Source organism: Salvelinus alpinus, chromosome 13 (genome assembly GCF_045679555.1).
Source record: "Salvelinus alpinus chromosome 13, SLU_Salpinus.1, whole genome shotgun sequence".
Taxonomy (NCBI): Eukaryota; Metazoa; Chordata; class Actinopteri; order Salmoniformes; family Salmonidae; genus Salvelinus; species Salvelinus alpinus.
Genome location: NC_092098.1, coordinates 24,109,166 through 24,134,854, shown reverse-complemented (window position 1 = coordinate 24,134,854; position 25,689 = coordinate 24,109,166). Strand labels below are relative to the sequence as shown.

At 41.9% G+C, this 25,689-nt stretch overlaps 1 protein-coding gene across 1 annotated transcript in view; it reads left to right on the top strand.

The window, feature by feature from the left end:
- Window positions 1–4,032: 4,032 nt before the first annotated feature.
- The window catches only part of LOC139537441 (UV radiation resistance-associated gene protein-like), a 142,807-nt gene continuing 121,150 nt past the window's right edge, over window positions 4,033–25,689 (top strand). The window contains exons 1-6 of the mRNA XM_071338726.1: window positions 4,033–4,477; window positions 12,655–12,772; window positions 13,447–13,481; window positions 17,022–17,183; window positions 17,355–17,429; window positions 17,539–17,624. Of these exons, the coding sequence (XP_071194827.1) occupies window positions 4,391–4,477; window positions 12,655–12,772; window positions 13,447–13,481; window positions 17,022–17,183; window positions 17,355–17,429; window positions 17,539–17,624 (563 nt within the window). The 5' untranslated portion in view covers window positions 4,033–4,390. The remainder of the gene's footprint in view (window positions 4,478–12,654; window positions 12,773–13,446; window positions 13,482–17,021; window positions 17,184–17,354; window positions 17,430–17,538; window positions 17,625–25,689) is intronic.

The window sequence follows — 25,689 nt, the reverse complement described above, 5'->3', positions numbered from 1 at the left end:
GCCAATGCATTTTTCTTTTGTGAATGAATGGCTTCATCACAGTCTATTTAAATGAAACTTTTTTATGTTTCCAGAATAAAACTTGTACATGTCTGTTAACTATTTTTCAGTCCCACCGCAACATCACAATGCCAGAATGTAATTTTGCTCAAGCGATAAAATAAGGCATTTGTAGACATAATCACAAGCACACCAAATGTCCTAGGGTTGGGGGAACTATACATTCAAAATGTTCTCTTAAAACACATTCTATGCCTTTTTTTACAGACTTCGGTTACTACAAAGACCCCTAATTCCAGATTAAGATCATCCAATGTCATCCAATGATACTTGATTTACTGGCTGATAATCCCCTACTGTCACTCTACATCACAACATAAGAGTTGAGTAGGTCCATTTCTTGTATGTTCATGAAAACATCTTTGAATATTTTGTGAGATCAAAAATGTAAATAGATGCACAAACAATGAGTGATTTAATTAATGACAACTGTCATTTGTCATGTGTCATTTAGTTTTCTACCTCTAAGTACTTGAAAATGAAATAGTAGGCCTTTGCAAAATGTATTGCGAAAGAGATGCCATTCTGTTCAAAGACTTGGGGGTTTTCTTGTTTGGACAAAAGACTGTCCTCTATCCACTCCTCCGTGACCCGGAAACCGATAAGTGGTTGAGTGGTCAAGGAGTGTGTCAATTCGTTATTAGGCAAACGGAAGTGTCCTCCCCTCCTCGATAGCCACCTTTCATTGAGGATACTCGTGTATACTACCACAGAAAAGTTTTGAAATCTACCACACTCCCCCTTCTTCTGGATTGTGTTGGCGGATCGCATTCAATTTAAGGTGCATACACCGTTACCTACTGTACTGGAGTGTGAAGCTATTCATGGCCTACCTACATGAAATTCTTTGTGATACAGTACTATACAATTGGGGAAAAGGAAAAATTACTCTGCCAACTATTAGCCCTCTCTAAAAAAACAAAAAATTAACACACCACCTCATTCCACTATTTACCCCATCTAATCCTAATCCAGACCAACAGTATTTCTCTGCCGCTGCCACCCCAACCTCTATTTTCTATGACTTTCAATCCATTTCTGCAGTACAATTGACAACCATAGCTATGAATGCCAAGAAACCTACCTTACTGAAGCACATATTCTTCCCATCACTCTCTATTAGTCTCTGCCTACTCACAGGAATCCTCTCAGGATCCCTCAACCTAGACCCATCTTCCTCTCCCACTCTCTTCACTGCTTCAGCACAACCTCAACCTGCCTTTCTCTTACCGGATACGGTGAGAGAAAGGGCACCCACACAAGTTTCTCCACTGAAACTACACATTCCTCCGTCTCATGCCCTCCTACACACTTCACACATCTAGGACTCTCCCTCCTACATACTGCTGCAACATGCCAAGAAACTTGATACCTGAAACACTTTAGTATTTTAGGAACAAACGCTCTCAGGGGTTAACTTACACTTCCCACCTATACCTTATCTAGCAAAGACTCTACATCAAAACTCAGCAGGACAGACAATGTCTTTTCTGTTTCCCCACCGGATCTGCGTCGCAGCAAACGGCAAACATCACAGACACTGGGAATCTGATCAATCAACTGATCTTCCTCAACATTTAATGCCACCCCCGTTCACTCCTTTCAATGGTGCCCTGCTCCGGAGAGCAAAGCAAGCCACATTTATTTTCCCTAATCGTGAGATGCGGAGCGCCCGCTCCCTATTTCCTCAAGTTCTTCCAAATGTTCTGTGAAATCCCTCATTTCATATTCCCTCATAAACATTTCCACTGTTCTCCTTTTTTTCCTTGTCCATTATCTTCTCCTTCACCAGATCTTTCAGAAGGCCCCCACTCCATGTTTATTCATAATATGCTCCACTTTCTTGCTTATTTCCTTTTCTGCCATCTTCTCCAATCACTCCCATTCTCCAAACATTTCTCCTGTGCAACTTCTCCAAAGAAACCCCAGGAAGCCTACCACACCTTTTTGGAATATATTTTTTTTGTCTGAGAAAAATATTACTAGTTTAAAAACAATATGTTATCGTTTTATGTATAAAATGTCTTGCAAAACTGACTTAATTTGTTTTGATCACTTTACACATTTAATTTGGGATCCACCCCTGTAAACGTAATTTGCCTAATGGCGCACGAGTGGAGAAGTACCATCTCATTTCAAGCAAGTGCATTTCCATCCATGTTCACTCTCCTCGCCAACTTCTCCTCAACTGAGGAGAGAGGACACAGGAGGCAAGAAAATCTAATCATAAAAGGTTATTAACTGTTGAATTGATACTGTTTCTAGTCATGTGATGCTGCCACCTTGTGCAAGTTTGAAGGCTAGGTTGATTGGTGCTTTATTTTGTGACTGCTGAAGGTCCATACAATAGAGTATTCCAATTGTTCCCAAAAAAATTTTACCATATATTTTTCCCAGAGGAGATTTTAGAAACACTTAAAGGCTGTGTTTTGTGTAGGCTTACCCTTGCGTGACTGATAACAATGTATATATCTCTCGGACAAGGTGACTTTTATCAATGTATTCACCAGTATTTACCCACAACAAAATAAATGCTAATTAACTGTTAATGTGGCTATCATAAAGAACTACAAATGCCATGTTGATCTGGACAAGACTGCCAAATCGAGGCAAAGGTAAGAATCTCCGGATTAACTATCTAATGCTAGCTAAACATAGTAATTAATAAATTGGCAACATTACTTTAAATGTACCTGTTAGCAAAGGTGCCAGCTAGAGATGACGTGCAGGAGGTTGCCGAGATTTGTAGTCTTGTATCTACTTTGATGTTAATAAGCATCTTCGAATCTGAGCGTAAATAGAGGCTCCACTCCACTTTTTTGTATGGTGTGAGAGTGTTGGATTTGGTCAGCAAAAAATGTGATTGCTAAGTGAGGCTTATTTGATTGAATATAAGTTAAGTAATGTTTAGTTTGTTACGAATGTACTGATATAAGTGGACGCATGTGGCATCTCGGCAACTTTGAGAAAAACAATTCAATATCAAGTTATTTCTGTTCTTTACATGCTTATCTGCCCTCTCATTGGCTAGAATGTTGCCACCTGATCTCGCCTGTCCCTGCTTGCCTTTCCACCTTTGTGACAACCAGCTTGTTCGACATTGCAGGCGACTGCCGACTGACTGATCTACAAATCATGATGCATTGATTTTATGCTCTTGAACACGGCCAACTACTACCATTGTAGAGGCTTCTAAACAGCTTTTACCCACAAGCAATACGACTCCTGAACATCTAGTTAAATGGCTACCCAGACTATTCACATTGTCTTATTCTTATCTGTATTTATTGAAACTGCACTGTCGGTTAGGGGCTCGTAAGTAAGCGTTTCACTGTAAGGTCTACCTACACCTGTTGTATTTGGCGTACGTGACTAATAAAATGTGATTTGATTGTTAGATAAGACCATCTCGTCATTATATAGAGTATCTCTGGTTGAGTGCGTTGTCACCACAGATAGAACAATGAGACAGATATTTCACCAGATGCATAAATGTGAAGCATCCGCTTGGCATTTCCACTCACTACCATAAAAGAACGGCAGTGGGAGAAGATGGAATTTGGCCTACATTCTGCACATTTTCTCATCGATGAAACATTTCAATACAATTTTCTGTTCCCAAAACTAACAACTGTTATGAACAGAGTGGACTACGTTTTATAGACTTTACCCTTTGCAAAAGTTTTTAAAAATCGCAATTTTTAGGAGTGCAGAGGCGAATTGAGTTATTGCAAACGCACACTTCAGAGTAGGCGTCCCCTAACGGAAATATGTAGATGATGCTAGAACGCGCCAATAGGATCTCGCTAGACGTCTGCCCACTGACTCATTTGTTCCTGTTGGAAATGACAGACTGTGGTCTATCTTGGTTTAGTTATAAAAATATTTGTTGTCACCATCAGCGAAGTATACATCATTGGTCACCATACATAAACACCCACTTCCTCATATTGCAGCTCTAGAGGTTTGTCTCTCCGCCCCTTTCTTTGTGATAGACATTATATTTGACGAGTATATTCGAACGACGAGTAACTCCTTAATTTGACAGACACAGCCGTGGACCAATCAGTGATCTGCTGGTGCTGCCCTCTAACAGACCGAAAGCTACACGAGCAGGTCCTACTTTGTTTATGTCACGTAGCTAGCTAGCTACATAGCTTGCTAACTGACAGCTTCAAGAGTGCTGTTTTCTTACGAACGTTAGCTACACCGATGCATACATTTCTGCCGTAGAAGGTAAATCTAGATGTACAGGATCTGGGTTTGATCGGTGGCAGGGATGAGATGTTTTGTTGAATGAAGGAGCGAACGCCCTGGTGCCGATAGGAGAATGAACTCCATCACCGGTCGGGATCACGCTGTCAACTCTGGAGCCTCATCTTCTCGAGCATTGCACGTTGAGCTCACATCTCAGCAGGTAAGGACAAACACCCGTAACTCTGTGTTTATGTAGATTATATGCGTATTGTCCTGTATTGTTACGTTGCTGTGTGTCAGCTGCAAGATGAATACAACAGGCCTGCAGAGTGAGCTAAGCTAACTAGCAAGCTAACGTTAGCTCAGCTGACTTTTACAGCTCTCTTGAGTATCCAGACAGCTCTAGCTTCTAAGCCTTAGTCCGTTACATACAAAGTTGTATTTAATAACAATATACATGTGCAACCGTAAGATAAAATTGTTAGTTATCTAATTTGCAAGCTACAGAGACGATGATAATTAGCCAGTTTAGTAAGACCTGGCCTGATACCGAGGCACCACTACAGTAATTTGGTCACCTGACTTATGAACTAGTTACAGGACAGACCCTTCAGTCTGATGCCCAAGGTCTTTGCACAAGTTATTATTAATAAGTCCTCAGCAACCAGCTTAACCCCTAATAGGACTGAACCACATCAGACATAGCTATACGTCTACAGCTCTCAAACTGCACCTTTACCTGCAAGCCCTTGCACTTGATATGACCAAAAAGTGGTCTTCAGTGGCCAGTTTATTAGGTACACCACCCCGTTCATGAAAATGGTTAGCTCTTACAGACCGTGAGTCATGTGGCATAAAGCAGGCATCGAGGCATTCAGTTACTGTTCGATTGAACGTTAGGATGGGCAAAACGAGTGACATAAGCGACTTTGAACGTGGTATGATCATCGGTACCAGGCACGCCGGTTCTAGTATCTCAGAAACAGCCGTTCTCCTGGGCTTTTCACACACGACACTGTCTGGGGTTTACCAGGAATGGTGTGACAAACAAAAAACATCCAGTCAGCGGTAGTTTTGTGAGCAAAAATGGCTCGTTGATGATAAGTCGAAGGAGAATGTCAAGAATCGTGCAAGCTAACAGGCGGGCCGCAAATAACGGCGCAGTACAAGAAGAAGTGGCTCAAGTGGCGACTCGGTCACCAACACTGGACAATTTGAGGAGTGTAAAAACATTGCACATGCAAAGTTTGGTAACAGAATAACTGCGCAAACAGCACAAACCGTCATTCTGTTACCAAACTTTGCATCTTCACTCTTCATCAACTAAATATGTTTTTGTAGAATCTTCTGTGGAAATTAAGTTGTCAATGTGCGTATATGGTTTGTTTAACTTTGCAATAATTGGTTTTTGTTTGACATGCATTTTAAAGTGAAACATCTGAGTCTGTGTCACTCTGTTACCATGGAACTGCCCCTATTCTAACATGTGTTTATTTCATTTGGAGTACAGTAGGATACACCGAGGCCTACTACTTTATTATGTGCTCATTGTGCAAAGGTTCAGAGCTAGATCGTGACCTGCGTGTTATGTCCCTTAGAGTAAGAACTTATGATCCCTGTAGAAAAAACATTGTCTGTTTTGACTGCTATGAAATGGGACCATTGAAAGTAAAGGCCACTGAGACTGTAACACCAAAATATGTGAACATTTACAGTTCTCTGTCAAACAGCCCGTATTGTAACGATGCTTCGTGGGTGACTTGTCAATGTGTTCAGAGGGTCCCTGGTTCGATCCCAGGTTGGGGCAAGGAGAGGGACAGAAGTAATACTGTTACATGTTGGCTCCCGAGTGGCACAGCGGTCTAAGGAACTGCATCTCAGTGCTAAAGGTGTCACTATCAAATCAAATTTTATTTGTCACATACACATGGTTAGTAGATGTTAATGCGAGTGTAGCGAAATGCTTGTGCTTCTAGTTCCGACAATGCAGTAATAACCAACGAGTAATCTAACCTAACAATTTCACAACAACTACCTTATACACACAAGTGTAAAGGGATGAAGATTATGTACGTAAAAATATATGAATGAGTGATGGTACAGAACGGCATAGGCAAGGTGCAGTAGATGGTATAGAGTACAGTATATACATATGAGATGAGTAATGTAGGGTATGTGAAGATTATATTAAGTGGCATTGTTTTAAAGTGGCTAGTGATACATTTTTCCATTATTAAAGTGAGCTGGACTTGAGTCAGTATGTTGGCAGCAGCCACTCAATGTTAGTGGTGGCTGTTTAACAGTCTGATGGCCTTGAGATAGAAGCTGTTTTTCAGTCTCTCGGTCCCTGCTTTGATGCACCTGTACTGACCTCGCCTTCTGGATGATAGCGGGGTGAACAGTCAGTGGCTTGGGTGGTTGTTGTCCTTGATGATCTTTATGGCCTTCCTGTGACATCGGGTGGTGTAGGTGCCCTGGAGGGCAGGTAGTTTGCCCCCGGTGATGCGTTGTGCAGACCTCACTACCCTCTGGAGAGCCTTACGGTTGGGGACGGAGCAGTTGCCGTACCAGGCGGTGATACAGCCCGACAGGATGCTCTCGATTGTGTATCTGTAAAAGTTTGTGAGTGCTTTTGGTGACAAGCCGAATTTCTTCAGCCTCCTGAGGTTGAAGAGGCGCTGCTGCGCCTTCTTCACCACACTGTCTGTGTGGACCAATTCAGTTTGTCCGTGATGTGTACACCGAGGAACTTAAAACTTACTACCCTCTCCACTACTGTCCCGTCAATGTGGATAGGGGGGTGCTCCCTCTGCTGTTTCCTGAAGTCCACGATCATCTCCTTTGTTTTGTTGACATTGAGTGTGAGGTTATTTTCCTGACACCACACTCCGAGGGCCCTCACCTCCTCCCTGTAGGCCGTCTCGTCGTTGTTGGTAATCAAGCCTACCACTGTAGTGTCGTCTGCAAACTTGATGATTGAGTTGGAGGCGTGCATGGCCACGCAGTCGTGGGGGAACAGGGAGTACAGGAGAGGGCTCAGAACGCACCTTTGTGGGGACCCAGTGTTGAGGATCAGCGGGGTGGAGATGTTGTTACCTACTCTCACCACCTGGGGGCGGCCCGTCAGGAAGTCCAGTACCCAGTTGAAGAGGGCGGGGTCGTGACCCAGGGTCCTCGAGCTTGATGACGAGTTTGGAGGGTACTATGGTGTTAAATGCTGAGCTGTTGTTGATGAACAGCATTCTCACATAGGTATTCCTCTTGTCCTGATGGGTTAGGGCAGTGTGTAGTGTGGTTGCGATTGCGTCATCTGTGGACCTATTGGGGCGGTAAGCAAATTGCAGTGGGTCTAGGGTGTCAGGTAGGGTGGAGGTGATATGGTCCTTGACTAGTCTCTCAAAGCACTTCATGATGACGGAAGTGAGTGCTACGGGGCGGTAGTCGTTTAGCTCAGTTACCTTAGCTTTCTTGGGAACAGGAACAATGGTGGCCCTCTTGAAGCATGTGGGAACAGCAGACTGGGATAAGGATTGATTGAATATGTCCGTAAACACACCAGCCAGCTGGTCTGCGCATGCACTGAGGATGCGGCCGGGGATGCCGTCTGGACCTGCAGCCTTGCGAGGGTTAACACGTTTAAATGTTTTACTCACGTCGGCTGCAGTGAAGGAGAGTCTGCAGGTTTTGGTAGCGGATCCTGTCAGTGGCACTGTATTGTCCTCAAAGCGAGCGAAAAAGTTATTTAGTCTGTCTGGGAGCAAGACATCCTGGTCCGCGACGGGGCTGGTTTTCTTTTTGTAATCCGTGATTGACTGTAGACCCCGCAACATACCTCTTGTGTCTGAGCTGTTGAATTGCGACTCTACTTTGTCTCTATACTGGCACTTAGCGTGTTTGATTGCCTTGCGGAGGGAATAGCTACACTGTTTTGTATTCGGTCATGTTTCCGGTCACTTTGCCCTGGTTAAAAGCAGTGGTTCGCGCTTTCAGTTTCGCGCGAATGCTGCCATCAATCCACGGTTTCTGGTTTGGGAATGTTTTAATAGTTCCTGTGGGTACTACATCGCCGATGCACTTGCTAATAAACTCGCTCACCGAATCAGCGTATTCGTCAATGTTGTTGTTTGACGCAGTGCGGAACATATCCCAATCCACTTGATCGAAGCAATCTCGAAGCGTGGAATCAGATTCGTCGGACCAGCGTTGAACAGACCTGAGCGCGGGAGCTTCCTGTTTTAGTTTCTGTCTATAGGCTGGGAGCAAGAAAATGGAGTCTTGGTCAGCTTTTCCAAAAGGAGGGCGGGGGATGGCCTTATATGCATCGCGGAAGTTAGAATAGCAATGATCCAGGGTTTTACCAGCCCTGGTAGCACAATCAATATGCTGATATAATTTAGGGAGTCTTGTTTTCAGATTAGCCTTGTTAAAGTCCCCAGCTACAATGAATGCAGCCTCAGGATATGTGGTTTCCAGTTTACATAGAGTCAAATAAAGTTTGTTCAGGGCCGTCGACGTGTCTGCTTGGAAGGGAATATATGCGGCTGTGATTATAATCGAAGAGAATTCTCTTGGTAGATAATGCGGTCGACATTCGATTGTGAGGAATTGTAAATCGGGTGAACAGAAGGACTTGAGTTCCTGTATGTTATGATCACACCACGTCTCGTTAATCATAAGGCATACCCCCCCCGCCCCTCTTCTTACCAGAAAGATGCTTGTTTCTGTCGGCGCGATGCGTGAAGAAACCAGCTGGCTGTACCGACTCCGATAGCGTGTCTCGAGTGAGCCCTGTTTCCGTGAAGCAAAGAACGTTACAGTCTCTTATGTCTCTCTGGAATGGTACCCTTGCTCGGATTTCATCAACCTTGTTGTCAAGAGACTGGACATTGACGAGTAGTATGCTCTGGAGCGGTGCGCGATGTGCCCGTCTCCGGAGCCTGACCAGAAGACCGCTTCGTCGGCCCCTTTTACGGCGACGTTGTTTTGGTTCGCCGGCTGGTATCCAATCCATTGTCCTGGGTGGTGGGCAAAACAGAGGATCCGCTTCGGGAAAGTCGTATTCCTGGTCGTAATGATGGTGAGTTGACGTTGCTCTTATATCCAGTAGTTCCTCCCGACTGTATGTAATAAAACCTAAGATTACCTGGGGTACCAATGTAAGAAATAACACGTAAAAAAGGAAAATACTGCATAGTTTCCTAGGAACGCGAAGCGAGGCGGCCATCTCTGTCGGCGCCGGAAGTACCAGAACTACAGACACCCTGGTTCGAATCCAGGTTGTATCACAACCGGCCGTGATTGGGAGTCCCATAGGGCGGTGCACAATTGGCCCAGTGTTGTCTGGGTTTGGCTGGTGTAGGCATCATTGTAAATAAGAATTTGTTCTAAACAGACTTGCCTAGTTAACGAAAGGTACAAAAAAAGATATACACCTGGATGGACTCAACCATTTACCTTCACAGCACGATGACTATGGCCGGGACAATAGCACTATCGCAATACTCGTTAGTATCGTGGCAAGGAAACAAAACACAAAGAAGATCTAACTTCTTTAGGAAAACAGCCCGAATGGTGGAAACAAACTTACATTGTCATCCAGAGTCACATGTATTTATGTCCAAATCTAAAGCACACAATATTTTACGTACAACACGTTTTTTAAGGACCAACGAGTTTGGTCTGCTTGGTGTTTTCATTTTTGCCATGGGAAAAATATTCTGGTACTGGCATTGTCTCAGCGCTAAAGATCACCAGTTGGCCTAGTAGGTAGATTATATGTTCTGCTGGAGGCCCTCTTTGCTCTCATAGCTACAAATTAGCTCATTCGGAGAAACGTCTTCCGACATTTTTGTGGGGGGAAAAAGCCTTTGCTGAACAAGCTGTGTTTTTGTTTCAGGGGCCTTAATCTTTTAGGGAATCCCATGACTTAGATTTATCCCTAATGCCTGTGGTGGTGGAAGCTCAGTGTGGGTTGCTGGAGATTGAAGAATGCAGATCAGGTGAAGGCCGGCCATTGACATAAAGTCCTGCTGCTTCTCTGATGCTGCTGCCCGGAGGGGCCCCTCTTTTCATGAGTATCTGTCATGTCCCATGGTCGTTCTCTTGACTTAACCACTCAATTATGAGTTTTTTCTTTGGAGCCATTATTCTTTTTTTTATAGATTGTCATCTGTGGAAAAAAAGTGTTCTTCAGTTAGCCTATCTTTTTTTGATTGGAAATAACTGAACCTTTCTCTTCAAGCGGGTTCCTTTTATTTTATGCTCAGTTTTTGAAGGATGGATTTTTTTACTGATATCCAACCATGGTGATCTGTACAAAGAGTTTTTGTGCATCAATGGTACGCTGGCTTGAGCTTTAGTTGATGAAACTGTGACTCTCTTGTGTATGCAAGGCTTTTGTAATGGAAACACACAGTGAAGTCAAAACATGAACTCTGGTTTCAAATGGAACTCTTGTCTGCATCTGTGGTCAGTTATTCCCGGACGTGAATCATTCCATAAAATGTATTTTTTGGGGGCAAATGTTGATAGCCTACGTGTGACTGTTTAACCAGATACTTTAAGATATTCTAAAATTACAGTTTATTTTTTAACTTGAGGATTTACAGCAGGGTTCCCCAATAGCCAGGACAAATTCGCCCCCCCCAAGTTTTCAGAGCAAAAAAAAGTTTGATCACTTAAAAATGTCCTTGTTTTTGAAAGAGTTCCTCTGTCCAGTGCCTGTGTTCTTTTGCCCATCTTAATCTTTTATTTTATTGGCCAGTCGGAGATATGTCTTTTTCTTTGCCTCTTCACTGTTGACGTTGAGACTGGTGTTTTGTGGGTACTATTTAATGAAGCTGCCAGTTGAGGACTTGTGATGCGTCTTTCTCACACTAGACACTAATGTACTTGTCCTCTTGCTCAATTGTGCACCGGGGCCTCCCACTCCTCTTTCTATTCTGGTTAGAGCCACTTTGCACTGTTCTGTGAACGGAGTAGTACACAGCGTTGTACAAGACCTTCAGTTTCTTGGCAATTTCTCACATGGGATAGTCTTAATTTCTCAGAACAAGAATTGACTGATGAGTTTCAGAAGAAAGTTCTTTGTTTCTTGCCATTTTGAGCCTGTAATCAAACCCACAAATACTGATGCTCTAGATACTCAACTAGTCGAAAGAAGGCCAGTTTTATTGCTTCTTTAATCAGAACAACAGGTTTCAGCTGTGCTAACATATTTGCAAAAGTGTTTTCTAATGATCAGTTAGCCTTTTAACATGATAAACTTGGATTAGCTAATATGACGTGCCATTGGAACACAGGAGTGATGGTTGCTGATAATGGGCCTCTGACACCTATGTAGATATTGTATTTCTGATCAATTTGCTGTTATTTTAATGGACAAAAAATTTGCTTTTCTTCCAAAAACAAGGACACTTCTAAGTGACCCCAAACTTTTGAACGGTAGTGTAATATACATACATACATACATACATACATACATACATACATACATACATACATACATACATACATACATACATACATACATACATACAGTACCAGTCAAAAGTTTGGACACACCTACACATTCCAGGGGTTTTCTTTATTTTTACTATTTTCTACTTTGTAGTATAATAGTAAAGACATCAAAACTATGAAATAACACATGGAATCATATAGTAACCAACAAAGTGTTAAAATCTAAATATATTTGAGATTCTTCGAAGTAGCCACCCTTTGCCTTGATGACAGCTTTGCACGCTCTTGGCATTCTCTCAACCAGCTTCATGAGGCATAAAAGACTGTAAAATCAGGACGAAATCAGCTAAAATTGATTCTAATTTAGGAAGTCTGTTCCCAAGTATTCCCATGCATAGATAGAGGGATACAGTATATGCGATCGTATCCCAATGTAATCAAGGTTTGAAATTATTCTGTTTTGGTCAAATACTATATCTCTTTGGGATTCTTGTGGTCAATTTGTCGAGTACAAATTATTTATAACTACCGACCATCCGCTCCAGGAAAAATAGGCCCACGGCTGAATGTTATTGGGGACCCCTGATGAACAGTAAATACTTTGCTATATGACATTTGGTATTCTGGTTGCTACTCTATGTTTATCCTGTGTGAATTAGGCTAGTTCTTTGGTAACAGTTTCGTAAATTGATAAGCATCAATTTTGGATTGTGTAACCAGATGAGACTCTTGAAGGTGTTAATACAATTGTAAAGGCATTGAAACTGACCCATTAGGCTTTCAAACTGCCTGACAGTCCCCCTTGTTTTGGGCAGACCATTTAACATGTTCTCTCTCCTGCTCGCTATCCCTGACTCTCCAGCTCTGCCTCTATGCCTCTTCTATTTCTCATCTCTTTTTCCTGACTATCTTACCGTCTGCCTCTCTCCCTGACAGAGGCGGTTACGTCATCTCAGAAGCATTGCAGCCCGCAACATTGTCAACAAGAATGGCTCTCCACTACTGGACACATATTTTTCCCTTCATCTCTGCTTAGAGGACCGGATATCCAGAGGTCAGTACTACTATACAGTACTCTCTCTGCTGTCTCTGTAAGACAATGTACTAGGCTACTGCACTAATACCCCTTTCATACTGAGCCCAGTCCACAGTACAAATTGACTTAACTTGTCTTTGGGCCTGAATCCAAACTAGTTCTGTGCACATAACTAAAGTTTTTGAGCAACTCTTCCATTGACATGATTGCATGATTTAACCAAAAGCCATGTTACTATGCGGACATCTCACGTTAGATTTCGGCCCTTAGTGCCAGAGCCCCCTTTAGGTCTAAATGTTCAGCATTAAGGTGGACTGCATTACTCTCATAAGTGGGAGAAAGGTCAGAGTCCCATTACGCTGTGTGGTTAAATGCACAAGGGTTTGGCTTGTTAGGGGACGCTGATGCTACAGTAAATGTGGTCTTTCACTTTGTTTTAAGGACAAATTATTTCATTATAAGTCAATGATCAACAATGACCCAGATCAAGGCTAAACCTCACGGCTTACTGTTGTCAGGTAATCCTAGAAACGTTTGCTGTGCAAACCCTTTAATAGGACTCCTCCCATCATTGTAGTCCTGAAAGGAGTTGCATCCTCACAAGTGCTGTTTGAGCTTTTGTGTGTTTATTCATTGTCTGCTTGAGAAAGCTTTAAAATAAATCTTAACTGGCTTTTCTCCTTCCCTTGCAGACTTTTACAAGAGTGAGGTCATCCGAGATTCATTGGTGAGTGTCGTTGTTTGAAAAAAGAAAAACACGTGTTGGCCAGAGCCTCCTGGCCTCACAAAAAATGACCGTAGCACCAGCTATGGAATGTCATAATCAATTATGTCGTATGCTTTGTCTGCTCACATCTGTGGAGGCACACTACCGGTTATAGGCCTAGTTGTATTCCGAAGACCCATGAATTGAAACAAGTCCTAGGCCTACCCAGTGCTTGTAAATTGGGAGGTGCCATAACAAAAAGGGACTGCGAGAGGGAAGTGACCTGGGGTGCTCTGAGGTACCGGAATGGACAAAAAATAGAAGTCACCTTTATAATTAAGCAGGGCATGCCTATCATCGCATTTATGTAGTGGTATAGAGTATTAGAGTAGAGGCGCTTACAGAAGTTGCATTTTTTTTGTACTTGGGTCTGGGAAGAATTTGACCTTTTTATAAACACATTTCATGCAATTCTATGTCATTTTATATGACTGGAGGCTTCAGCATAATCTTTTTTAATAACACACAAATGATTGAAATGACAGGCTACTTTGACATTGCCAAACTGAGAATCTGAGATCAATAAAAAACGATCAGTAAATTATAGTCCTAGAAAAGCTTTCCACTTTCACTGACTCACCCAATGATGCGCCGCTCACTAGCCAGCGATGGCCAATACTCTTGTGCCAAAGACTGTCTCTCTTGTTTTACTTTGTAAAATTGTTTTACTTTGTGAAACAATGTTCACTCAATAGGCCTATTTAGACGTTGATAAAATAGAGTAATAATTTTCGCGGCCATTTCAAAGCTTCCTTGTCTAGCAAAGGTTCTTCAATCTTTGGTAAATGTAAAAATTAGCAATTTTTTTTAAATCTGGGAAATATATTTTGAATGTAAACCAGTCAGGGTTTAGGTCTGGGCATAGCACTATTACAGCAACCACTTTAGTTAACAATGTTCTTGTCAATGCTTTAGACACTAAAATGAAATGTTCTGTTTTGTTTGTGGACCTGTCAAAAGCTTTTGACACGATTGATCATGCTATTTTATTGAATGTTGTCCTCGAAAGGCCTGAGCTCTGACGCCTGTTCATGGTATCTTAGTGACAGAACTCAGGCCATCATGATTGATGGGGTTAAGTCCAATTTCTTGAAGTACATAAAGGTGTACCACGGGTCGATTTTTGGGACCTGTATTCTTCACAATTTATATAATAATCATTGTTCAATTGTTAAAAATGGTAAACTTCATCTATATGCGGATGATGCTATTGCCCCGACTGTTGATCTGGCTGTGTCAAAACTACAGTTAGATTTTATAGCTATGCAGGAATTTAGTTTTAATGCACCGTATTGCTAGAACAAAATTCAAAATACATTTCATCTTAATGTTCTGGTGCCGTTCGTGCAGTTTAGAGTGTTGATTGTGGACTTTTTTTATGGAAGAATGTAACTGTTTTTCTGGGTGATTTATGATGTTTTATTTGTTGTTCCAATGACTATTTATTTTTTATGTAGATGTACCGGATCCGGCAAAGTAGGTTCCTGAATGAAACAGTTCAAAACGGAGAGGTGCCGGGTTCTGTTCCGACGGTGTCCGGCTCGATTTTAAGCGCTGGGCCTACCCCTGTCCTAGCTTATGCGCGCTCACATGTGTGGTGCATGCGAAAGTGTATACAGTGGGCACTTTCTCCAGTGCTGCTGTGTGGAAAGAGGGCATACTTCCTCCATTTCCAAATTGTGGAGGAGTAGTGCCTGACAGTCAACACATGGACTCAGGCCAGCTGCCTTGGTGTTTGCGTCTAACAGAATCAAGTCAAGTAGCCAACCTTTCACTTTCTCTCCGTCAAAACATCAACTGCTGATGTTACTTAAAGTAACCTGACAGAAAGGGAGGTTTTGATTGACCCGCTTTGAGCAGTCATAGACAAGTGTCCATAATACTTGTTTGGTTGGACATGTTGATGTTGCAAAAATCAGCCACACCAGGATTGTGGAGCTCTCTTCCTGTCTCCTCAGCTTCACAGAGGTCACAGCACAGGGGTTTACTGTTCGGTCTCTCATTGACAGCTGTGATAGGATGCGTGTGTACAACAAGACCAAGACAACAGAAAACAGTCAATGTCACTGTTCCTAGCATGCACTATTCTCTTTCTTTGTGTTGTCCCCCAGTCATATAAACAAACAACAGGAAGGTGGGAAGCAGCCTTGTAGCAACACACTGTATGAGAGAAGGTGAAACAAATAGGCTTACATCAACAGGAATGAAATATGACCACAAGCTTCCATTGTACTCTTTCTCTCTGTAAACGTGTTCATAGCAGGGCTGTCATTGTGTTCTGAAAGATGTCATTCAGTAAAATCAGATACTGCTGATGATTTTCTCAACTATAGCGCTATTAATGCAACTTCAGTTGGTAGTTTCCATATTTTTGGTTTCCTCATTAGCGGGGAAACGATTGTCCTCACCGACTGTTCGGGTGTATAACCAAATCTATGTGCAACAACAGCTGCTATTCGCTCCCATCTCTGCATGGAGTCTATTCAGTCTATGATGAATGCAGCCAAGTATAGCAGACCATTACTAACAGGCTAAATGCAGAGTCATGAGCTGGCCTAAGCTATTTTCCAAGCCTACCTTTCCTTTACTCTCTAGTCTATAATGCACTGCAGATGAAGCTCATGATCATGTCTGGCAGAGATCAGAAATCTGTTTTTGTGTTTAAAAACATCAGCATTCCTCTTTGTGACCTTTGCTTTCTAGTGTTCTGGTCTGTTTCCCCTTTGTGGTCTCTCGTCTGTCAAAGGAGGCTGCTCCTTTCCGCCTGCTCTTCCTGTTATTATGTAGAGGAACATTGCGCACGGCACACTACCCCCCCATATCTAGGCCATTTTTCCCCTTTATTTCTCTTGTTTTCCTCTCCACTTCTGGCTTTGTCAATCCTCCATTTTACAAACAGTTTAAGATGATCAGTTATATATCGTTCTGCAGGAAGGCAGATGGGTAGGCTCTTTGAATGGTGGGAATGGGCTTCTTTGTACAGTAGTTTATGACACAGGATAGACAGACAAACCTCAGGGAGTCCAGGGACCTTGTCTACCCAGCAGGCAAAATGTGGCATGTGACGTCATAATGATAATGACATTGCAACCAGTTTTGCCCGCTGGGTTTGAGTAGCTCAGAAATCAGTCTGAAACCTAGTTACCGATTGTTGGACAAGCCAAGCCTTTGTGACGACAAATTGCCTCGGGATATTGAAGTTGGATTTGTAAATATTTGGTCAGACTTTTATAAGTGGGACAACAGTTACATTACAGTTAAATTAACATCCTGGTTCAGCACCATTTTGTGTGCTCGAGTCACTTTCACACACCCTACTGACACACATGATTTGTCATTTGAATCTTTCAAATGTGCCTCTCAACCTGTCTCAAAATCGGGAACAAATTAAACACTTGGTTGTTTTAAGACGCAATATTAGTTGAACTTATCAAAACTTTGCAACCCAGTGGGATCATTCATTCAGCTGTCTCATCAATTCTCTTGTCCTGTTTTTTACAGAATCCAACATGGCGGAGCCTGGATTTTGGCATGCTGCCAGACCTCCTGGACACGTCTGTGTCCTGCTTCGTGGTGAAGATCTGGGGCGGCCGAGAGGAACAGTTCACACTTCTCATAGAGTGGAAGGTCAACCTGGACGGGCTTAGATACACAGGGCAACAGGTCAGTGGAAACAACATACGCTCATATAATGTAGGCTGCTTTGGGATGTATGCTGACTAGCATACCATGCTTTCCTCTGATCAGAATACAGTACAGTCTGCAGTCATATAGACAATAACAGCCTCTCTTGTTTTAATACAGACTAAATACCACTGCTTTGTTCCTTCACAGATCCGCTCCAGGAATCCAAATGAGATCATATTTGGATTGAATGATGGCTACTATGCAGCTGACTTTGATCATAAGGTACTGCTGACTTTGTTCCAGGAATTCTGTCCCTAACATAGACTATAGACATTCTGTTGTATAATTCATTTTCTGTGTTTGGTTTGTTGTTGTAATGTGCATATTTCAGGACCACTCTGAGAGGAAGAAGAACAGTTTACTCCAGGTGGACCAGAGTTCAGTGAGGAACTCCTACAGTGTCTTCTCTCTGCTGAGGTGAGACGGACTGCACCCGCCAAACATTCCCACACATAAGACACTGGACAGTTAGTATCTCCCAAGTGACAATATGTCCCGTTAGCCTCTTGGCTAGTACTTTCTTTGACTGCCCTTCTCATTACCAGGAACGCCTTCTTTTAGCTGCCAGAGAAGATTGGAAATGCTAAATATACTTGTGGGGAACATTCTCTACTACTGTGTACGTCACATACTTTCTGTCACTGTATACATTCCCCACGTTGTCCATAAGATGGCGCCAGGAAACTGCCTCAAATGCCTTTGTAATCATGGAGGCAGTTTTTTTCTCCCAAGTCACTGAGAGCTGCCAAAAATCCAGTCTGTAGTGTGTTTTCTTGGACACAACAGGAAATGCATATGGAAGGCTTTAATCAAGTTAGTCAAATAAAGGCACTGTGTTATCGTTGGCAATGTCTAACAATGTAACAGATGGAGAATTCCATTCGAATTATCAGGATGCGTGAACACGCGCTTTGGTGATGAAATTTCACTTCCTTATGTTATAAAATACATTTTACCAAGACAAATTATTATTCATGTTCTGAATCGTACAGTGGGGTCTTTCTCTAACAAATCATTAACATTATATCACAAAATTCGGATTTGTACCCGATAATAAGCACCGAAAATGCTTGTCACGCTCAGTTGAAATTTCAGAAATACCCGTTTTTGTGAGAAATCGAAAAGTAACAGGAATTTCGCGTTAATAAGAAAAGCGTATACTAAAATATGAAAATACTACATGTCGTCTCAAAATCGCTATGTATCCTACCACCTATATACCACCTGTTCAATGTCATCCTGATTCGAGAACAATGATGATGAGTTCAACGGTGAGCCTGTCAGTTAGCCACAGTTCTTGCACAGCAGCCAGCCTAGCTGACGCAATATTATTTTTCTGACTATTGACCACTTTTTTCCCCTCTGACCTCCATTTAATTATTCACCCTTATTTTGGCCATTTTACCAGGATAGAAACTCCATTAGCTTTTGAACAGATTATGATAGAGACATTAGGTTTGGACCATAGGTTTTATTAGATGATTATCTACACAATTATATATTATTTTTCACCAATAGACCAAAGATGCTGTACGTTTTTGGGTGGACACCCTTACATATTAGTGATTAATGGTCTTTCATAGCTCTTTATTCCACAAGAGGGCAGCAAATGATAATTTTCTAAAACCATTGGCGATTCAGCAGGGAGGCATGTCTCCAAGTACGGTTTGCTCCATGTTGACAAACCACAGCTCTGTTGTTCTATATTTGAATGTGGCGTAATGTTAACACTATCTACAGGGTTTGCGCAGAGCTTGCCTTGGGGAACACCACAGTTAATTAGAAGTTGGCTATTTTATCACCCTTTTGGACTGCGATGTACAGGGGGCACAATGTTTTGAACTGTTAATAACAATTTTGTATAGTTAGGCAACATTCATCATAAGTAGAGGACCCATCTTCCTCAAGTCTTTTCTCTTTCTGTTGAATCAGAAGATTCAATAATAAAATATAAACATTCCTAGTATTATGCATCACTCCTCACCCCAGCTTGAGGTGAGCTGTACAGTTTTGGGGTTAAGATTCCTTCCAGGCCTAAGGTCTTCCTCTGGCCGATGACTGTTCTGTGTCTTCGCCTTACTTTGGAAGAGAAAATGTCCTCCAAGGTGCGTGAGTGATCTATTTCCTATGGGCTCTGCTCAGTGCTGTCGAGTCCTACATAACTAAAACTCCCTCCTCCTGCTCTCTCCATCTCTTTATCCCGGTGCGGTTCTGAGGAATTTAAAGCAGCTCCATTGACTCCCAGAGGCTGAGGATCCTCTGCAGGCCTGGGGCCGGGCTTATAGAGGCTGATGTGATGGGGCTCATTGACTCCAACATGACCAAGGTCAGGGGTTCCCAAACATTGTTTGTCCTGCGACCCCATTTTGATATCAAAATGTTTTCGTGACCCCACCATGTAAGAAATATGATGTAATCCATGGTCATTGGTTCCTTTCTTAATTGGGGCTATGACAGCCTGTTCCAAATGAGCCTGACAGTACTTCAAGCCAAGGGAAGTATGGTTTGAAGTGGCTGAAATGCATCAGAAAGGTATTGGGAAGTTCAGAAGATCATCAGGCAATAATTTGTATGATCTTTTGTGTAAAAAAGAACATTGTTATTTTTCCCCCAGTCGGATTTAGTGCCTGATCTTGTCTACACTTCTAATGAGGCTTGAGAGTCTTATCTTTCTTTGATGGGGTCATAATATTTTGTAGCTTAAACATTTTTTTTTAGCCTCCTATTTATTTTGTAGCCTCCTCCTTTTTGCCTCAGTGTGAGTGCTGCTCACTGCCTGGATATCACAGGAATTGCTGTGATTCTCCTCTCCAAGAACACTTGATTGATGATGTAAATTTGCCAGCGAGCGATTCACTGTCGACGAGACCCTGGTTTGACGACACCCCTAAGCCTCCTATTCCACGTCGTGTTTTTGTGTGGGAACACGACAAGTTTGGATGGGCAGGCAGACTGAGAAGGGAACCAGGAGGAACAGCCAAAATATTGACAAGGACCTGTGGGGCATAAGGAGGGAAGAACCAGGTAGAACGGCCAAGATGCTCCTGGAACCACTGATACAGGGCAGGGATTGTTCTGCCATTGAAATCCTTGGGCGGGTTGCCTAAGTGTTTCTTCGGGACACCTATCTCCAAACAGTGTTTACATTTTTTTTTAAAGTTATATTTATTTATTCAGAATGGAAAAACATTTTCAGTGTAAACTTAAATAACAACAAACGGATAAAGTATGTAGAAAAGATAATGACATATTATTAGAAAATGTATCTTTGAGAACTAACAATCACCCAAATAAAAGCTAGCTAAGACAGTCAGTGAGAATTGAAAATTCCCCAAATAATACATTTAGCAGTATAGATTTTACTATTATGTTTGTGTAAAATAACACATTATTAGCCATGGCAAAATGCATAGGATTGCAGGTAATTATCTATAAAACTGCAACATGTTCTCTCAACTCCATGGCAGAGTATGTAGAATCGCAGGAAATGTGCTTTAAAACGGCAACATTTTCTCTCACCTGCATGGCAAAAAAAAAAATCTATCACTCCCATCTGTGGTACTATTTAGTTAACAATCAATCTCTGAAACTTTCTCATGAGCCATTTGGCTCCTACATCTTCACTCTGCCAGCTTCCCTTCCCTCCTTCACTCTCCCCTCGCTCTTACTCTGTGGTTATATTAGGGGTAACTTCTACTTACTCTCCCTCTTGGTGTAGAGTACACGGGCCTTGGGGTATAGGGTGATCTGATTGGTTCAGAAGTAGGTTTGGATGGTGTTCAGATGACTGAGTAGCGTTGGGATGTTGACAGACTGTGGAAGCGAAACGGGGAGATGAGAGGGGCTATATGTATCCAGCAGTCTGTTTGGAGCGCTGTCTGTCAACAGACTATCAGGTTGCCTTCAGTTTATCATGGTTTGACACCTATTTTTCCTTTTTTGTCCTGGTAATGTGTTTTTCAACATTAGGCACAAGTGCCCTGGGTGGAAATTTAGGCCCTACATATCTTTCATTGAACAGATGAGCCACAGAATTCAACGCTCTTAACACAGATTTATGTCAGAGGAATATTTTTCCACTCTATCAATACCACATGTTGTTCTTTCCCTGTATTCTCAGATTATTTATCTTACTGGCCTCCCTATACAGTGCCTTCAAAGTATTCACACCCGTTGACTTTTTCCACATTTTGTTGTGTTGCAACCTGAATTTTAAATGTATTTAATTTATTAAATGCCTACACACAATACTTCACAATGTCAAAGTAGAATTATACTATATTTCAATGTTTACAAATTAATACAAAAATGAAAAGCTGAAATGTCTTGAGTCAATAAGTATTCAACCTCTTTGTTATGGCAAGCCTAAGTAAGTTCAGAAGTAAAAATGTGCTTAAGAAGTCATATAATAAGATGCATGCACTAACTCTGTGTGCTTTAATATTGTTGAACATGAATTTTGAATGACTACTTCATCTCTGTACCCCACAAATACAATTATCTGTAAGGTCCCTCGTCGAGCAGTGAATTTCAAACACACATTCAACCACAAAGACCACTTATTGGTAGATGGATATATATATATATATTTTTTTTTAACAGACATTGAATATCCATTTTAGCAAGTTATTAATTACACTTTGGATGGTGTATAAACACACACAGTCACTAGAAAAGGTCAGGCGTCCATAAAGGAAGGAAACCGCACAGGGATTTCATTGTGTGGCCAATGGTGACTTTAAAACAGTTTAATGGCTGTGATAGGAGAAAACAGAGGATGGATTACCGTTTTAGTTACAGTACTCCATAATACTAACCTAATTGAGTGAAAAGAAGGAAGCCTGAACAGAATACAAATATTCCAAAACATGCATCTTGTTGCAACAAGGCACTAAAGTAATACTGCAAAGAAATTCACTTTTTGTCCTGAATCCAAAGTGTTATGTTTGGGGCAAATTTATTACGACACATTGCTGAATAACACTCTCCATATTTTCAATCATAGTGGTGGCTGCATCATGTTATGGGTATGCTTGTAATCGTTAAGGACTGGGAAGTTTTTCCCAGGATAAAAAAAATGTATGGAATGGAGCTAAGCACAGGCAAAATCATAGTGGAAAACTTGGTTCAGTCTGCTTTCCACCAGACACTGGGAGATGAATTCACCTTTCAGCAGGACAATAACCTAAAACACAAGGCCAAATCTACACGAGTTGTTTACCAAGAAGGCAGTGAATGTTCCTTAGTGGCCGAGTTTTAGTTTTGACTTAAATCTACTTGAAAATCTATGGCATGACTGAACATAGTTGTCTAGCAATGATCAACAACCAATCTGACAGCTTGAATCATTTTTTTTATGAATAATGGACAAATGTTGCACAATCCAAGGTGCGGAGACTTACCCAGAAAGACACCTTTGTAATCACTTCCACCAAAGGTGATTCTACAAAGTATTGACTTAGGGGTGTGAATACTTACGTAAATGAGAGATTTCATTTTCAATAAATTTGCAAAACAATTCTCCGAACATGTTTTCACTTTGTCATTATGGGGTATTGTGTGTTGATAGGTGAGGGGGGGAAAAATAATTTAATCCATTTTGAATTCAGGCTTTAAGTCAAGGGGAATGAATATTATCTGAAGGGGCACTGTATGTGTGTTTTCAGTGTGTGAAAACAGAGGCAGTGTTCTATTGTGAAGTCTAAAGGGCGTCTGCCCTGACGCAGTGTCTAGCGTAGGCGATAAGCCTTTCCTCTAGTTAACGTCTGGCCTTAGAGCAGTCCTGTGGGTTGCCTGCCGGTTGGGTGCCCCTCTCCAACCTTCAGCTCTCAGCCTCAGGATATTGTTCTGGGCCGGATTAAAGGGACCCGTTTAAACAGATGGCCCGCTCCGTCTCCAAGCCCAGAGAGCTGACCCCCAGGGTCCCAACACCATCAGTCAGACCACAGAAAACAAACTGGCTACTAAGCCCCAAATCTCTTTGCAGAATATGGACGTGGCTATGCTTTTTTTCTTTCACACCTCAGGAGTATACTTAAAGGGATATTTTGGCAACGAGACCCTTTATCTACTTCCCCAGAGTCAGATGAACTTGTGGATACCATGTTTATGTCTGTGTGCAGTTTTAAGGAAGTTGCTAACTAGCTCCAATTGCTAACTAGTGTTAGCGCAATGACTGGAAGTCTATGGGTATCTGCTAGCATGTCGTTGCGCTAATGCTAGTTAGCCTTGGCTCGCAAAACTACTTTTAACTTCCTTCATATTGGACACAGAAACATACCAATGTTATCTACCAGTTCATCTGACTCTGATAAAAGGCCTCATTTCCAAAATCCCGAAATATCCCTTCAAAGAGATGTTCCAGAAGATAGAAAAATAAATACATTTTTTACCTACTGTTTCAATGTGCCATTTGTGTGGCTCATACATGCATAATAAACAATCTACAGTCCTCTCTCAGTGGAAAAAGCCACAGAATCCTTACATTCTAACCTGCCATCATTTAGTTCATGCAATCTACGCGCTCATTCCTGTCATGTAGTGAACGTGCGCTCTGAATCAATGTTTCAAGTGACTGCATGGCTAACCATTAGATATTATTTTCATGATAACAGTGAAAATACATAGAATACATCGATCAAATCCATGCATCAGAAGTTAGAAAACGTTAGATCTGTTAGACCTCTGTAGTAGTTTCTTTTCATTAATGCGTTTCTCTGCAAACCACAAAATGTTGTGCTCAAAAGATGGCATTGTACCCACACAAATATATTAGAAGATCATTGTCAACCTGATCAGAAACACTATGGTCACAACCTGTATCTCCTAAATGGTACCACTGGTGTATTTTGTTTGAGTTTTGGAATATATTGTGCAATAGGCTTTAAGGTTTTTCACAAGGCACGCGTCCATCTATCCCATTTGCAAATCGTGAAACGACACAACTTTGATGTGCTTGAGAAATGTATACTGCAAACTTTCATCCACTTTTTATAGAGGAAAATATAGGCCTACCTTTGTATCAACCATCCATCCAAATCAAATAATTCCATGCATTCACTTTTTGTCTTTATAGACTTTGACACGTATTCCATGAAATTAGGTAATCCAATGCTGGGAACACTGCAGCTGTTGATTGCCAGCGATCATCATTTATCACGTTGGCATATGATATAATCAACACACTTTCAAGGAGTAGGACATTTGATGGAAACATAAGTATACATTTTCCGTTGTATAAAATTACGTTATCACATTTGCTTGCTCATTTGAAATACTATTCTGATGAGACCACGCGCTATGGAATGATGTTTAATGAGGTTGCAAGGTTGAGGAGGGATCAGGTCAGCACAGTATTGCTGGGTGAGTCCAACATGCACACCACATGAACGCCCCCAAAGTTTGTTTAATTAAAAAAAAAAATTATACATTAAAATAAATTCACTCTTTGGGCATTCGCTCCGGAGCTCGAAAACAATTGAGCACAATTTTCGGGGACCCGTTTTGGCTCGTGAGCTCTACTTTCAAAACTACTGGCTGAAATTTAACAAAACCTTTAACAGATCTTTAAACAAATGTACGTTTTTCACATGCCAAGCCAGTAGCCTGCACTCTGTTTCTTTCTAGCAACTAGGCCCATGGACTCCTGGGTTGTATTCATTTAATGCACACCATAGCAAAACATTTTGGAACAGTAAATGAAGGGTTTCTTATTTGTCTTAATAAGAGTCCCTCCCTGGTTCGGCCTGTTTGGTGCCCATGTTGACTCCTGAGTCCTGACACAGAGCCTTTTCCTGCTCCGTCTCTTTCGTTCTGTCCCAACCCAGCAGTTTCCTAACATTGCTCGCTGTCAGCCCTAATCTCAAACCGTTGATCTAGGGCTGCATTCTTCCCTCGATTACTCGTGGCATGTTGTGCATTAGAGTAGCATCGCCAGATTGGCCACTCGTGTTGTGTTTTCCCCATTACGGAGAGAAAGTAGGGCGGTAACTTTAATCGTAACTGATGTAACAGACCGTGGTGGTAAAAGGCGAGTCTTCGTGTGGTTAGGATTTTAGTTGTTCATTGTTTGGTTCATTACCTCTTGCAGCTTTAGTGACCTAAAGGGACAGTTTGAGGGGAGGAGATGGGAACCTCTCGTCAGTAATCTTTTGCAGAGGGCCTGGCCCCTCTGACCCTAGAAGACTAGAATGTCCTTTCTTATATCCCTTTCATACCAAGACAAAACCCCATGTGCTTTACCATAACGTCTTCTTTATACAGTCTTTTGTTTATATCTGAAGGGTTAGGGAGGGGGGGTAGAAGATGCGGTACAATAAAACCTGCCTTGAGACCAATGTAGGCCTAAGCATTTTAAAGCACTTCAATTTTGCTGATTTATGAGTATCATCCCATCCAACTAGCATCTGTCAATTACGGATAGGATTACGAATACAAATGTGGCCAGATCAGTGCACTCCCACTCCTCACCGGTGCTGCCTAC